This window comes from Glandiceps talaboti, chromosome 11 (genome assembly GCF_964340395.1).
Source record: "Glandiceps talaboti chromosome 11, keGlaTala1.1, whole genome shotgun sequence".
Taxonomy (NCBI): Eukaryota; Metazoa; Hemichordata; class Enteropneusta; family Spengelidae; genus Glandiceps; species Glandiceps talaboti.
In genome coordinates this window covers 20,311,171-20,329,436 of record NC_135559.1, presented here as the reverse complement: position 1 = coordinate 20,329,436, position 18,266 = coordinate 20,311,171, and the positions used below count along the sequence as shown (strand labels likewise).

General features: G+C 35.0%; 1 protein-coding gene across 1 annotated transcript; it reads left to right on the top strand.

The window, feature by feature from the left end:
- Nucleotides 1–10,528, top strand: LOC144441975 (nucleoside diphosphate kinase homolog 7-like). The gene is made up of 10 exons (XM_078131245.1): nucleotides 1–425; nucleotides 966–1,106; nucleotides 1,486–1,555; nucleotides 2,627–2,737; nucleotides 3,608–3,774; nucleotides 4,933–5,094; nucleotides 6,119–6,273; nucleotides 7,340–7,489; nucleotides 8,589–8,722; nucleotides 9,503–10,528. The coding sequence occupies exons 1-10, from the start codon at nucleotides 307–309 to the stop codon at nucleotides 9,749–9,751; spliced, it is 1,458 nt and encodes a 485-aa protein (XP_077987371.1). The 5' UTR covers nucleotides 1–306; the 3' UTR covers nucleotides 9,752–10,528.
- The last annotated feature ends 7,738 nt before the right edge of the window (nucleotides 10,529–18,266 follow it).

The following is an 18,266-nucleotide window of genomic DNA, read 5'->3' as shown; positions in this document are numbered from 1 at the left end:
GAAGGCACTCACGTCCACGCACACACACTACCGCTATTAGTCATAGAACACGATCCGAACATCACAGGCACGGATATTAAAGCACGCGGGCACAGTTCTCTCGCTCGAATTGTGGGTTCAATATGCCGTTGACTTAGACCGTTGAGAACGTAAACACACTTAAAGGTCGTACGCGATACGGCCGCTATTCAAACGTAATTATAATGCAATGCCGTGTGACCCCTAATAGAAAGTACCCGGGAAGGTCATATGTAATGTAAAACGTACGTCATCAAAAGCTCAGTTCACAACAGTCACTGGGAACAGATGCAACGTCTACAGACCTGTGCGTTTAAAACATGGCAAAAATGCACTCTGTTTGGACCGAAAGTGCCACCTGCGTGTCGGAAGACACTGTACTTTGACTTAGCTAAACCCCATGTCAGGTAAGGACTTGTTTCTAACTTGATTTCGCAAAGAGAAATTTGTCATCGATTGCTGTACAGACGCGGTTCATCGAAAGTACTACCAGCATATCATTATCATACACCCAGCTGGAAGATTTAAAATCGTGAATACAATGGAATACGTCAGCTCTACCGCAGATTGTAAATTTATACTTCACAATTATGTTAAAATATTGGCAACAGGCAGTGTACACAGCCAGCAATTGTCTTTTTAATATATTTTCAATAGCGTATTGTGTTGGCATCTTTGTGTTTACTCTTGAAAAGACCATCGTAAGCCGGTGGATCATTCCATGTACATCGTTTACAATTCCAAAAATGCAAATGGAAGGACAAATCGTGTCCATTCAGTTTGGAACAGTGGGCACAGCTCCAAAAGAGACAAAGAATTATTTGTATTCTTACCCATCACTTGGACTCTACATATAGCACATGTATCACATTCGACATCCCAACTCCACATCGCAACAGCGTTCCATTTCTTAAGGCTAAACATTTTCTCTGTTTTCTGATCCACAGATTTTTCCACGGGTTCGACAACAGCTTCGGAACCCACTTCCCCCGTCTCCGCCATCTTGGTTTCTTCTACTTAGCACGAGATGGTCGCCAGCAGAGGGCGCAAAACCTATTAACGGATGTGCATCTTCAGTTATATAAAAAGTGAGGAAAACGTTCTTCGATTACCCCCTTTTCCATACTTTACACAATAACTAATAATAAATTGTTGTAAAAATGGTACTTTTGGTCTCCTAAATGTAGTCTTTATTTTGAAAATAGTTTCGAGGTGGTTCCGTATTGAGGGCGCACTGTCATTACTTTTGAAATATTTAGTCCCGTATTCACACTACTTTATTCATTTGTTTGCATTTACCTAGAATCTCTGACAGATTTATTTTTTTGAAAAAAAATATAGATATAAATATAGATGTGTTTTTAACATTCATATATTCAGATTCTATTGTTTAGCAATCTAAAACTGTTGTGTGTTACGATATATTGTTCTGTGAATACTAAACTTGTTTTCATGTTGTTGCCATAGACAACAAAGCTGCAGTTCAGTGCTAGTGCAAGCTAAACGGGAATTTTGCACCGAAAAGTCAGATAAAGTGGTAAGCAATACAATGTTATTCTTTCAAAATGATGTTAGCTGAATAGAAGGTGTCGTTCTGAAGCTTTATGAACGCTCATTTTCATTTGTTTTGCCGTATTTATGCAAGTAGCGTACCATATATTTTTGAATTGGAATGGCCTAAAACTTCGCAGTCGATGTCAGCATACTGTAACATCTAGGTGATCCTAGTCCTCAGTGACAGTATTTATGCACCAATTTCAGTATTTTCACGACTATTTTACCTTTAGAATTTCGTCTATGAGGTCGTCCTTCGATATTTTTCATAAAAAGCAGTGATAATGATGACCCTACCACTACTGTGTACGGCATGTTTGGTCTTGTTTTGAATCGCTATGTCGTGTCACAACCGGGGTCAAACCTTGATTGTTCCTCTTGCCGTACATGTGGCTTTAAAATACACCAAGAAAGTACCTCGTGCATATTAATTTATTCAACGTACAGTTTGTACACATTTATTGTCTGATGGTATTGCGATTTTCTGATTCCCGGCAGTTTACCCGAGTCATGAATCGTACGTCAAAACATTGGGAGTTACTTCTTGCTGACCAGTCATTCCCGTACTAATCATTTTGAATGACACCATCCAGAATTGTCTTAAAAATGAAGACAAACTTTTAACCACTTTTAGTACAGACAATATTACAATGATAAATTAGTATGACAAATTTAGTTTCTTGTTTTATGACAGCTTTTTGGTTGCAACAAATACAATAATACCAATTGGGTGTCATGGCCCAATTTCATGCCCGTATTTCCATCTTGAAATAGTGCATTTGTATTTGGTTGTGACAAAACATAACTGGATGATATTACCATATATAATCACTATATTTTCCATTAGGGGCAATTTCATTGTTTTCAAGCAATTTTTAGAAGTTAATTCCATTCTGAATGTAATTCACTAATTGTACAGTAAAACCAGTAGTGGTACAGCCAAGGAAAACTTGACTACTGTACATCATGTACGTTAACTAAGTACTTAATACATACAGGGATAAAACTGACCTCAAAGTCATTTTTTAACTCATGAATGTTTTATTCTTTCCAGTCAAACATGGATGACAGATACGCATTCGTAGCCGAGTGGTATGATGCTAATGCAGCACTGTGTAGAAGATATCAATTTATGTTTTATACAGCAGACAACACCATTGAAATGGTATGTACTACATAACATGCAGTCTAGTCAAAAAATATACAAAGTGTTCAAAACAGTAAGACAGGTCAAGTGGAATGATCTTCAACTGTGTGTCTTGATTAAAAGCAGATTGGTAGAGGAAAACTTTTTGTCTGACCATGTACATGTATGCATTTACAACCCATAACATCAAAGTAAAGCAATTTCTGTATATACCACAATCATTTAGCATCTACATGTAAATTGTTTGTATATCAAGTGTAACTGTTTCATTTGCTAATTGATCATATGATATTAGAAAGGTTACATGCTAGGCTTGTAAATAAACCAATCGAAACAGTAATCTTTTACACTTGATATGAATGCTATATAGTGAGTATAGCACATAGAAAGTGTTTTACTTGAGTGTTACTTGTTGTACATGTATCACTAAAACATCAGACTGTCTGTCAGCTGTACAAAAAGGTTGTTGTGAATAAAAGAATGATCCTATTTATTCTTCATGGTTTCACTGAAAAGATAAATCATAAAATTAATGCATGAAAAAAAAAACCCACATGAAACTTAGTTTGAATTATCAAGATCATTTAATTTACAAATAAAAATTATGTTCATGTGCTTATAAATGTGTCTTGCCTAACAATAAATTTTGCCTGTATGACTATGATACATGTAACTTTTAATTGTTTAAATTGTACACTGTTTTCAGTGATCACAAAATTGATCAGAATACAGTAATTTTTTTTAAATTTGTTACAGAAAGTTAGTAACTTTCAGTTTTGTTCACTTAGTAATATTCAAACCTCTGTGGACAGCACTCTGTTCTATACAAAAAAAGATTTACTGTCAAATTTCTTCTAATGTATATTGTCTTCCATATTTGTTTTGCAGTTCGACATAAAGAACAGGCGTTTATTCTTGAAGCGTTCAAAGTGTGAGGGGATTAGCCTACAAGATCTATTTATTGGTGCATCAGTCAATATCCACTCTAGACAGCTAAGTTTTATTGACTATGGTGATGAGTTCACAAGAAATAAACTTAGTCAGCAAAAAGAAAGGTAGGTCTAATTTAATGTTACTATGATACTATAAGTCCTCACTACAAATATCATCATTGGTGATATGGCAGTACTGGAATTACGGAACTATTGGAGACTGATTTTGGGTACATCCCAGGAAAGGATAATGAAATATTATAGCAAAGAGTGGCCAGTGTGATGGGGTATATGCAATCAAATTGTAGGTTTGGTACCCAGATTCATCATACGTGTAGCTCTTGTGTGTGCCACTCTTCAAAACTTAAAATATGATGTTTGAGTTGTGTTTATGGTACTGACTGAGTCTGTCAATTTTCTCTTACTGATTGTCCTATATGAATACTAGTATTCAGTAAAAGTTTTGGTATGTATGGTAGTACCAAGTAATCTATTGCCTCTGCCCAGGTAGCATGTTTGAAATACAGATGTACTGATTTCAAGGGATGTACATGTATCTTTTGTGTGCCAAGTTCAAGGTCAAGTTCATATGTATGCAGCTTACCATTCAATATTATGTGAAACTCTGGAATGACCGCAATAATGCCAATATAAGGAGTGTAATTAACTGGAATAATATTTCAAAGGAACCACTTTGTTACATATAAATGACAATAGTATCACCCAGTTACATTTTTGTATGATTCATTTTATTTTCACCAAAAAGGATAACAGAACTTAGACTGGGAAAGTGTACATGACAAAAAACATAATTTATTATTGCATGGTCACCCTCCCTGGTGAGGGCCATGGAAATAGTTCAGTGGAACTAGTCTTAATCCAATGGCCCAGACACACAGCATATAAACTACAAAAACAGAAAATAAAATAAAACAAAAACAGATCTGAAAACAAGTGTTCTGTAAGAAATATATACACTAAGTTACATACATAGTTGTAATAGTTTACTCTTAGAGTCTAGTTGTTGCATTCCATAGTGTGTGCTATGAAAGACTGCATTTTCGTTGTGGTCAGACTCAGAATGATGACAACAGGATTTTCATATGAGTCTCCACATACCGTAGTACTTGTAAGGGATAAGGGAATACAAAATGTTGGTGGGTCACAAATTGGTGTGTACCAGTGGTGTATCAAAGTGGCTTAGAGGATACACACTGACTGTGGGTCATGTCAAACTTCATTCATAACATTACGGTTCTTTTTGTCCTATTTTATTTTTAGATCCTTAGCTATGATAAAGCCAGATGCCGTGACCAAAGTAGGCCATATCATGGATATGATTTTCCGGGATGGGTTGCTTATTAGCAAGGCTGTCATGACCAGAGTAACAAGAGCGGAAGCCCAGGAGTTTTACATCATGCATGAACAGAAACCATTCTACAAGTAAGTGTATAATGTATATTCTGTTTAGAATGTAGTCTTGTAACAAGACCTTGGATCTGACTGTTGTTGAACAAATGCTGAGGATGTCACAATCAAGCGTGTTTGATGCTATTCAACCTGTGGTAGAGAATTGTGCGAGGGTTTAGCAGCCATACTATTTAAACTAACACTGTTTTGGATTACGATTATATTTAGGTGTGACAAATATACATATATAGTCTGGCAGAGTAATAGAGAAAGTTGGTCCTGAATAAAAATAGTCTCTTTATCATCATGTTATGTTACATTGGTAGCTGTTGTCGTACCTCCTAGTCCTCAAAACCAATTAGCTTGTCTGGAGAACTTTAAACAAGACTAGAAGTTAGTAATTACTATATGAAAATGTGTGCCCTATAATGTACTTACAACCATGATAACGTTATTCAAATGAAGTCATTATGTAAGTGTACAGACACAGCTGAGTTGAAGACAGGCGTTAACACATGAAGCATGTGAAGTTTGCATGTTATGATTTACATGTAATTATGTAAATTCAACACACAAGTGTTTTGATAATGACTTTTGGGCAAGTGAGTTTTAATGGTTCTCAAGACAAGCATTGGTTTCAAGGGCAAGGAGGTGCAAGGACAGCTACTGATGTAACACAGTAGTGCAGTACACAGACTAGAGTAAAGAATGGTCCTGTGTGATCCTTATATTAAATAATTATAATATTATTCATTTCGAGTACCAGCTCATATACCAAAAATTACCCCAAAAAACTGACAAAAAGACTCATTAGAATACAGTTAAAAAATAAACCATCAAAAATCTTTCCCAAAATTTACTATTTAAAATCACAAAATCCTTAGCTTTTGTTCAGTAATTTTCCGAGCATAGATCCAAGGTCTTGTTACAAGACTGCATTTTGTGACGACCACACATACAGGCTTTCGTCTCCCAAGTTTTACCTCCATTCACATTACACAATACAATCCAATATAATTTTTTAATTAAATTTTTCCTTTGTTTCTCTTGATATCAGTGAACTTGTCCAGTATTTAACCAGTGGTAATATTATACCTATGGAACTGATGGGTCAGGGTGCTGTCCAGCGCTGGAGGAACCTGGCAGGACCTACAGACAGTGCTGTTGCTAGGAGTGATGCTCCTAACAGTGTTAGGGCAAGATTTGGTACAGGTACGTTTTTAACTGAGTAATGCTTCAATTTGAACTCTTGTGTTTAGAATGTATTGAGAATATCATGTGAAAACACTGCTAGGATCAAAATAAGATAAACTGTTGTGAGATAAAATGTTCACAGTCCAACAAAATGATGTAGATTACCTACACTTTCAGCTCAGTAATGTGAAGATTTAGCTCTCAGAAGAGTTACTCCCCAAAACATCAGTTATTTATAACTTTGTTGGTCCATGAACATTTCATTTTAAGAATCTATTATTTACATTGTATGGCATTTCCTTGAAAGAATCTGTCTATGACCATAAGGAGGGATCGTATATTGTATTAGTATTTACTCCAAGAAATAGTCTAGATGTTATCTTTGACTTGAATCTCATCTCACTTCTTGCTCAGCGAGGTTCATGCTGAAATAACATTTTAAATTCAAATAAAGCCACTCACACAGTCATTAACATCATGTCTTCGTTAATTCAATCACAAAATTCTGCCAAATGATAAGTTAGTGTTTATTTGGGGTACATACTTAATGGCCAGATATGGTATAGTAATGTCCAAATATGGTATAGTAATATCCAAATATGGTATAGTAATATCCAAATATGGTACAGTAATGTCCAAATATGGTATAGTAATATCCAAATATGGTATATTTGTCAGATCAGGACACTACTTATACACTGTTTACATCATTATAACAGTTACGGGTTTCTCGATCTGCATGAATGACTGTAGGTTCATATTTTCTGAATCATTGGGCTTGATGAGGTGAAAAGAAACTTTGAGATTATTGCAAAAAGGAAAACTATAAACTATGAAAAGATAACATGAAAATTAAAGTACTTGTACTAGTCCTCCCCTTGCATATGAAGTGAAGTTATTATTTGAAAATAATTTCCAAGGAATTCTTTCCTAACTTTGCATAAGAAAAAGTATAAGTTTGTTTATCACTTTAGAGTAATTTCTGTGGATATGTTGACAAAGAAAGTATTCTTGATTATATTCCTTGCAAAGTAAAATGTTTGTGACAAAGTTGTTATAATCGATGACTTTTTTGTGACTTCAGATAAACAAACCAATGCAGTTCATGGTGCAGACTCATTAGAAAATGCAGAAAGAGAGGCTAACTTCTTCTTTGCTAGAGGACCAAGACCAAACACAGCTACACTGACAGATTGTACATGCTGTGTTATCAAACCACATGCAGTGTTATCAGGTAAGATAAGAGGGAGAGAGAGGGAGAGAGAGTGAGAGAGAGAGAGAGAGAGAGAGAGCATTTATTCAAGTTCATATGATAACAATGATAATTATAATCTTAAAAAAAGTGCACTACACTACGTCTCAGTGCTCTATACAAACCTCAAAAAGGAAGAAAAATGGATAAAATAACATAATATAACAATTTACATGGTTAAAAATGAAATACAAAACATTACAAAGTAAACAAGGCTAAAATGACAACAATAACGTGAAATTACGTCCCTAAAATGATAAAATTACATAGTTTATGTTGCTGAAAATCACACCAGGTAATATTGTGTAAAAGATGGGTTTTAAGATTACGTTTAAAAGATTCAATTATAATATAGACTGTGATGTCATCACCATCCATAAAGTGTGTATCTGTAAGGCCTAGGATAAACCTCGAACTTCTCATGTGCCCAATCTAATTATCTGATAAGGTACATGACAAATTCAACGAGTATTGCAATAAATTGAAGCAACTAATATTAAATCTGATAGGCAAATAAATTCAACACAGCCTGTTGAAAATTACACAAGTGCGGCATGCAATAAATATTGAACTTTTGTCAAATCTAATACAAAATAACCACAATTCAATGTGCCTGTCATGCGCAGTCATTTCATTTTCAAATGTATGGCGACAACGTTCAGCTGGTGTATCATTCTCGTGTTGAAAATAACTTCATCTGTGCAGCTGTTCATTTTTGTATTAAATTCAATAGATTCGATTTGACGCCTATTCCACATTGTTTTCATGTCAGGTTTGTGTCGACTTCAATATATTTAGATGAGGTGCATGAGAAGTTCGACGTTTATCCGAGGCCTTAGCTTTACAAGGTTAAGAATGCATACATGTAAATTATTCTTAGTAGACAAAGTAAAGGTATAATAAACTAGAATTCACTGTACAAATAAAGATTTTAGAGAAGGAGTTTGAGCTAAACTGGTCCTCTTTTTAAATTTGTAACTAATTTAGTCAGTGCAAAAAGCATTAAACGGAATATGGATCTATGTGTTTTCAATACGACCCACCTAACTTTTTACACTTCATTGGTTGTTTTGTTCACCAGGCCACGCTGGTAAAATCATTTGTGCCATCCAGGATGCAGGGTTTACAATCTCAGCCCTTCAGATGTTCAACATAGATAGAGCTAATGCTGAGGAGTTCTACGAAGTGTACAAGGGTGTTGTTGGAGAATACATTGTAAGTACTGGTACCTATATATTGGTTTACCCAAGTCAGTCTTTGTACTTAGACATGTTATCTAGTCAAGAAACTGTCAGCATACCATGTGATGTAAGCCATGTGGTGAAATAATACAATTGTAATTAGGGTTATCAAACATTAAGGTTAGGTGCATTTGTAAATACACCAAAACAGGTCAACAAGTATTTGTTGGATAGTTAACCCAAATATATCTTGCTGAAGCCTTTAAGTTTTGTATAGAATATTGATTCAAAATGTCAGGATTGGTAATGTTATTGATAGGACTGTTTTACTCATCACGTTTGTACTCCCGTGTTTACATTTTGGTAGATGTTTATTACTACATGTACATCTGACTAACTTTGACTTATGCTCAGACATTTTCGAAATGGAAAAAAAAGTTATCCCAACTGAGTGCTTTAACTTAAGTCTAAAAGTATTGTGTAACTGCAAAGCAAAGAAAATCTGGTATTGCTTACTTTGTAAAATCATTTCTCTCGGCAAAATGTTCTCATTTACACAAGGAAAGACCCAATCAATACAAGATGCCACACTTTTCATGAAGAATTTATTCCTTTCCTATTTTGAAGAAGAACGCAACCATGGCAAATTTTGAAAAGACCTATTGCTTTAGCAGTGCCAATCTGCTACTACCCAATTTAGTGGCAGCAACTAGATGTTTCAGTTGAAATCTTTTGTAAATGCTTTGATATTTGTAGTTGTATGAAATTGGTTGAAAACACTTCTCAGTACAGTATCTTTTGTTTTGTTTTGCAGGATATGGTTACAGAGTTGATATCTGGACCATGCATTGCATTGGAAATCGTTGGAAGGGGTGCAAACACTCCAATAGAATTCCGTGAATTTGTTGGTCCAGCAGATCCTGAAGTAGCCAAACATTTGCGACCACGTACCTTGCGTGCTATGTTTGGTGCCGATAAGATCAAGAATGCTGTTCATTGCACGGATCTTCCTGAGGATGGTGTTTTGGAAACAGAGTACTTCTTCCGTATTTTAGCCCAGTAAAAAGTCCAATCTGTTCGTTGCTTGGCCCCTTTAAGATCGTATCTTATAAACAAACAAACAATCAAGCTGAAGTTATCAACTCTTTCAACTTCACCACTAAAAGTATTAAAGAAGTATGACCACTTGAACTTGACCAAACAAGAAGAACGGCATCTGAAATCAAGCTGAACATCTAGCTAGCACAATATGAAAGAACTGGCTAACGACAGAATTCGCATGCAAACTCGATTACAATCTTAATGTAGACGTTATATTTAATATTATTTTATTACTTAGAAACATTGAAATAAGTATTTTTTGATGTTTACAGCATGCAAGCGAGCTCAGTTGCATTGGTGTTGGTCAGACATATTGTATTAATTTGCCATGCCGATTTATTTTATTTTTTTTATATATGCCTAAACTGTATCGATATACCGGTATATACCGAAGGATTGTTTGTAAATATCGCATGTGCAGTGTTGCATACGTGTATAAAAATGTACATTACTAGACGCCACCCACGTGAACAACACATGCAGAGATATCTAGTTTACAAGCAGGAATGCAAATCTATGAGTAGTAAAGTAAAGTAAACAACGTAAATCACCTTGTAAATAATTTTTAAAATGCTGATTACACAGTAGGGTTCAAGAAAGTGCTTTTATTTTATTGGCCTTTTGTTTTCATAGCAAGGATTCCTGCACAGTCTGTGTGAATATGTATATTATTCATTTGAGCTTTTCTTTAGTTACTGTGTGCAAGCTAAATAAAGCTATGAATGTTAATGTAGAGAAATATGAGTTATTTTGTAATGTTTTGTAATTGTAGATATGTGAAATACTAGTATGTTTGAACATAGACAACAGAAGTGTTGGCTCGACAACTGTATTCAGTATGGTTTAAATGAGAAGTGTTGGCTGGACCACTGTATTCTGTATGGTTTCAATGAGAAGTGTTGGCTCGACCACTGTATTCTGTATGGTTTCAATGAGAAGTGTTGGCTAGACCACTGTATTCTGTATGGTTTCAATGATAAGTGTTGGCTGGACCACTGTATTCTGTATGGTTTCAATGAGAAGTATTGGCTGGACCACTGTATTCTGTATGGTTTCAATGAGAAGTGTTGGCTAGACCACTGTATTCTGTATGATGAGAAGTAGGGTTGAGCCACTGCACTATATTCTGTATAGTTTCAATGATAACATGTGTGATTGGTTGATGAGTTAATAAAATAAACTTGATGTACAACATTTTTGTGTCTCCAAATGGCCACGTATTTTAATATGTACTTGTAAGTTGTATATATTTTTTTTATCTAATAAATTCAAACGTGTGCACGATATTGATTTAGGTTCTTACGGAGCGGTCATTAATATTCAATCCTGGGATGGAGAAATCGGTGGGATGGGAGTCACTCGCAAATTGCTTATATATGTATTGATGAAGTTTTTTGTAGATACTTTAAATTTGTTTGGGAATGTAAAAATATCCACTTTGCCATGTCTCTACAGTATTTCAATGTCGTATGTTTTGCTTAATTAAAGTTTTCCAATTTAGTTTATGTCATGTTTGTTAGGACAGCACAATATAGTTACTTTGGAACGGTAAATTCGAAACGAATACGATGTTTCGATCCGTCTACTACGGACCTTGATCACGCAATGATTTAATTAATCAGCGTTTAATAATGTTTCTCGCTGAACTGACAGAATAATGTTTGTTCCTTGGTTAGCATCAACGTGGCCAGGTATAATATGACCATGTACGGCCCAGAATGATCTTTTCAGAGAAATGCCCGATACGTACGCCGTGTTTCATAGATGATCCTTGGCTTGACAAGAAATACATTTGCTGTACTTTACTCCTACGTGATTGCATAATAGAATTACAAGAGACTACCCTTTATACAAGGGGACTACAACTTCTCACAGTCAACACACTCATTGGAATTCACCAGTAGAGAGGTATCAATTGTTAAGGTGTGGTCAACAATCTATGGGAACGCATCTAATCGTAGTAAAACAGACTGTCCACGTTAAAAAAAATACCAATTGAAAAGTCACGTCTCGGGAACAATCCCGACAAAGCTAAAGTCTACACACTTATATATGATTGGAGGAAAGTTCCACCGTTGCTAGGACGACAGCCTCGACTCGCACTAAATTAATTTGGTCACAAGATACTGACTTGCCAAGAGAGTGACAAAAAAATTATGCACAGTACAACTACAAGAATCCGTTCTGTACACCACTGGCGAAAGAATCACACAAAGTATTGCCACGAATATAAATGCAACATGCACTTTTTAAAAAAAATTCCAGTGTCATGTAAACATGTTTGAGGGCGTTGTCATACGCGTGAAAAGACAAAGCTCTTATCATCACGGAGACATTCTCACAGTGAAAGTGTTTGTCAATTCACTTTTTTTTGGAAATGGAAATATGTAGAATATTTTGTGAAAAGTACCAAAGAAGTTAAAGTTTTCAACTGAAAGTACCTTTCATTTTTTTGGAAATGGAAATATATATATAACTATTTTGTGAAAACTGTATTTTGTGAAAACTGTATTTGTATTTGTTATACATGTATTTTACAATTGCATTTTACAACCCCATATAATGGATGCATTGCCGTTTATAAATAAATAAATAAATAAATAATAAATAAATAAAGAAAGAAAGAATGAATGAATGAATTAATTGATTAATTAATTAATTAATTAATTAATTAATTAATTAATTAATTAATTAATTAATTAATGTCTTCAAAGAATGTAGGCTAGGAAACGGCGACTCATCGGTCACATGACTAAATCTTTGTTCAGGGGTATGAATATATATTATATATCTATAACCTGCAGAGCACTGTGGGTCTGAGATCTTACTCATATGTACCTCAGACCACTATAGAGAATGTGTATATACCTCTGGTTACTATCGTGCTAATGCCGAGCAACATCAAATAAGTCTTTCAGTAATGAAGTTCACAGTCACTGTTGTTATATTGTTACTAGTATGTTGCTGTACAAAGTCATGTTTTTCATGGCGCCGCCGTCGACTACCCCCAGCTCCCCCTCCATGTAACACAGTTCACTGTACGTGGAGTGAATGGTCTGCCTGGACTTCGTGTTCTTCCATGTGTGGCACAGCGGTCGACAATACACATACTCGTACAAGATATGTCGCCAGACAAGCCTCTTGTGGTGGAAATGCGTGCACAGGTTCAAATTCAGAGATAGAACTTTGTCCTGTAAATGACTGCAATGGACATGGAACACCACTCAATCTTGGATGTCTATGCAACGATGGCTACTGGGGATTATGCTGTGAATGTAAGAAATACATTTATAACATTTAAGAAATTAGAGTTCTGTACAGTCAAGTTCTGGAAAGTGCGGACTGTTTGCACTGTGGACCCACCTGTAGACTTGAGAACGGCTATCGCTACACTATTCGGCTATCCTAACTGTCAGTTAGGATAGCCGAATAGTGTAGCGATAGCCGTTGTCTACAGGTAGGCTACTTACAATATCGATGGCGATCATCTTAAAGTTTACAAAGTGCAGTTGCAAATATTAACACTTGTAACTGTTTTCGACCTATGCAACGATTACAATAGAATGTTCTGACAATTACTCAAACTTTGTCATATGAAAGCTTGCCTTATCAAATGACAAAGTAAATTGTCGTGTTTTCCAAATCGTGATTTATTTTCCCCAAAGAATTATTATCTTCAGCAGAAATATTCGGTTCGAACATTTCTTTGTTCTGGGGTAATTTAACCTCCATTTAAAGAGATATACAAGCTTACTGTGGCCTCTGTTTTTTTTCCTGAATTGCATGAGAATGGGTTTGAGTTCCATTGAGGAAAGTACCAGCAATTTTGTTTCCAACTTGAAGGCGAATAGTACAGTAAAGAGATATCTGTATGATGTCATTTTTACTACATCAGAATTAATTCAATCAATGCAAGTTTAACATTAATTCTATAATATCACATACCAACTCAAAGTTATTACAACGATAAGCTTATGCGTTCTCTAAGGCTGTCCTCAATCCAACACTATCAAACTTCTGTATATACCAATATTCATTTATTCCCTGAAATATAAATACATAAACTGTTACATGATACCTGGAAAGGGGTATTGTTTGGGGTAATTCACTAGCAACTAGTCCAACCTATATAAAAAAAATTACAAAGAAGTAATTTGGCTAGCAGCCAAGTTATGAGACAAAATTTCCCCCTTCTGTTCCCCGGCATCACAGTTCGTAAGATGACTTTGAGAAGTTATCGATCATAAGTCAATTAGGATTTATGGCCCTTGCACCAATGAGTTGGCAGAGGAAAGGTGGACAATTGTGTATAAAAGGGATGGGTTATACTTAGCAACCACAGTGGTTCAATAATCCGTACGTGTTGTTTTCACAAGTATTAAGTCGCTGACAACTCAAGACTGAGGCCAAGACTCCCGGTCAAGACTTCATCCGATCGTTGGTATACCAACACAAATCAAAGTTGAACGATGCCTGGACAGAGACTGACGAAAGCGATATCCTTAATCGGGATGATGTGTCTCGTTCATGTCGGTTAGTAATTTTCGACAACCTTTAGCAAGTCAAACTAATTATTATATTCCAAAAACCACCATTATAATGTTATGTTATCATATCTTTGTACCATTAATATCAAAGTTATAGAAATGCATTTATACGTAGATCGAGCGTGCATGGTACTTTATAAAATAAGTGATTTCTTAAAGTAATAATGAAATGTGGCAACTGCAATGGTGTTCAAATATATATATATATATATATATATATATATATATATATATATATATATATATATATATATATATATATATATATATATATATATATATATATATATATATATATATATATATATGCTGACAAAGTATTTTATTATTAACATCAGATTGTAAGTGCACATTTGCAATTAACATAGAAAAACTTGATTTGTCGATGCGAAGCGAAGGCGTGAGAATCGTTCCAAGGCCAAAGGAGTCTTCAGTACAGAGCAGGGGAATGACGGGGGTGGAGGGGTGTTCCATAATATCGGAACATATCGGTGAATTCGCAACTGACAACCATTGAAATGAATCTATTTTTAGTTGTTAAGAGAGGAGCTCGAGTAAAGATAAAGGTGTGGCAAACCATTGATACAAGCGGGTAACAAATTCCGCATCGCTAAGTTACAAGCTTTGTCGCACTGATTGGATCGAAAGAGGAATCGCTAGTAAAGTTCTCACTCAGGTTTTATCAGGGAGGGTCACCTTTACAAAGCTTCTCTGATGTATAAATAGTAACAGCAAATATATATATTCTGTTGAATCAGCTTTGTTTTGTCATAGTCTTCGTTCACTTTCTTCTGCATTGTTCTTTTAAAAAGTCTTTTCAAAAAAGAAGAAAAACAGAATTCCCAGATACTTCAAATAAATCGTATATCCCTGATGTCGAAATCTAAGTACCACTTGGTTGTATTATTATTTAACTGTCTCTCTATTAGTAGTATAACAATGATAAACTCTCACAGACGCTCATTACTCATGTAATTTACATCATGTTTAGACAAAGACATTCCAAGTTTTCATGTAAAGTGGTTTTGTAAAATTTAGGGACTCGCCTCCAGGCTTGGCCTAAGACATTGACCTAAGTATTCATTTGCTGGAGTTCAGCCGAGAGTCGTGATGCTGAACTTGGAGCTACAAGGATGAAATAACGTTTCAAGTCATGGAGAATCTTGGTATGGTCCTGATCCTTCTATTCTAGCACCAGTGCAGTAAATCTTACTCCAATTATTTACACCTTACACCTTTGTTGAAGCGACGTGAAGAGGAAAATCCTCGATCCACGAATATATAGCTTGAAATTATTGCTCAAAATTAGCACCATGTATAAAATTTAATGATTAAGTCAATTTATATATTTACCTTATAATACGGATTTATTCACGTTTATTTCAGACAAAAATACCCATATACAGAAATAAATAAAAGTATGGAAGAGAATTATATACACACTAGAGGAAGTTAAAAAAAATCCTCTTACACCAAACATCCAACGGTGCACTCTGAGACAAAATCATATTTGACACAATAATTCAGTCTACTTACAGAACTTTTTCCTCAAAACTTCAACTTAAGTATGAATAGACAAGCTGGTAAACATTAAACTTTCTGAACACCTGAGAAAATTAAAGATTTCCGCTTTGTTTGAAAGGTTTTAACGAAAAGTTACTCCACAGAATCGAACAATATGGCACATCACAGGAAAAACAGAAAATAAGTGACATTTAACAGGAAAGGACGCAAACTTAAAATCACGGATTATCGAATTCCCTCTGGCATAAAAAGTGTGGACCTTTGCCTCGAGATTGTCTTTCAGATCTCAGGTGATAAAAAGGCCCAGATACTTGACAAATATGAAAACCAGCTAAACAATGTGATCACGTCATTGTTCTTCCAACTGTCTGTAATCAGTGATTATTTGACACTGTTGATCTTATAATAACTTAATGTTGTCATCTTAGAAGAATACTATTCGCGATATGCAAACATTTGTTCTAAGTATTCATTCATGACAGCTGAGAGTTCACGTTGACCTAGCAAAACATCAAAACTTAGCGAATATTAAAAAGTTGTATTCTGTCATCCGTAACACTTTCCCCCTACTTCCAACGTGTAACGTCCCCGTTACACATTAAAATATTCAAAATTATTGCCTTTCATAAATGAAATACTTTCATCATTTTGTAAATCGATAGAAAGGGAGAAAAGTACAAGCAATTAAAGAAATTAAACTTGGAATATTATGGATGTGTGCTCATTTCTTGAACAGCAGTCTGATTTCGAGACAGGCAGTTTACTTTCAAAGATTGGAATTGCTGCGATTATCTTTTTCAACATTGACGATAATGCGAGTGGTTATTCAAGAAGTACCTTTAGAGTCATCTGTCATACAGCTCCTCTATCATACAGCATCTGGCCAGACTATACAATCACTCACACAGCCGTGCCTATCTTTTTCCAAGATAAAAATGAAACCCTTTTGAATTTTGATTTGTAAAATCTATCATACAGGTACTCTTCAATGACAACTCAAAATCATGAAATAAATAATAATTTCATTAAACAAGTGATGTCATTCTTTTTTGTGAAAAAACAACAACTTTACGCCGTGTACGATTGAAAAAAAAAGTTGGACTAGCAGTTATCATACGAGTTTTTAGCATTTGAGGCATTTCAGAAATTCTTGCGGAATTTGAAAAGAATCTTTGCACAGACAATAATACAGCTCATTTCGGTCGGATCTCTGTTTTACACTCAAATTTGAATTCAAATATTTATCTTGTACTGCAGATTCAATAAAACACTATATCAACATGGTTCCTTCCTTTACTGTAGGAACCTTACATCACAAAATCCAACAACGAACAACGCACTTATCGGTATAGCGTGTTCGGCTCACAACAACTCAGAATCAATAAAACTTCGAGGAGTTTCCAATACTCCATACTTCGATAAATATTCTTATTAAAACAAATATTTTCTCCATAGATAAATCAATAATATTCTTTCTGCTTTTACGCGACCGTTGAGATGTAAAACAGCATTACTAAAATGATTCTGATAAGAAAATAGGTTTTAAGAAGTGTTCGTCGGCAAAGTAAAATGAGCATGGTTTATTACAATTATTTTTCTTACACATTTCTCTGTACACACAGTAAAAAAATTGCTGATCATGAATAGAAATGAATTCGCGGAATAAAATAACGTCAAATCTCTACTACCGTATGATTAATGAGTTGTTTGTCCTTCAAAAGTCTTAAATGCAAATGATATTGACAAATATGAAAACTAGCTAAACAATGTGATCACGTCATTGTTCTTCCAACTGCCAGTGATTATTTGGCACTGTTGATCTTATAATAACTTAATGTTGTCATCTTAGAAGAATACTATTCGCGATATGCAAACAGTTGTTCTAAGTATTAATTCATGACAGCTGAGAGTTCACGGTGACCTAGCAAAACCTCAAAACTTAGCGAATATTAAAAAGTTGTATTCTGTCATCCGTAACACTTTATTTTTACGTTTAGAAACCTGCTTCCAATAAGACTTTGGGTCATTATTTAGACTTCGTGCCAGAGCATTTGATCTTAGTTGATTTCTGCCTTTCTACAGTTCGCAAGCTGCCTTTTAACTTGCGCTCGAGATTTCCTCATTAATTCAATGAACGGGCCAGATTTATGAGACCCATTTTCTCTAGATCGCCAGATCAGGAACGCTGTGCGAGCCGTCTCATAATGTTCCTTAACTCGTGTATTCCAATCAGTATTTTCTGCTGCAAGCTTTTTTTAAATGCAGATCTAGATGTAATGTCATTATAGAAACTGTTAATTTGTTCATTATGTATGTAATAGTTTGTATCAGTAAAAGTAAGTTTTTCGCTACAATGCATACCATGTATATGTACCCTGGATAAAAGTGTGTTGCATAACGATGTGT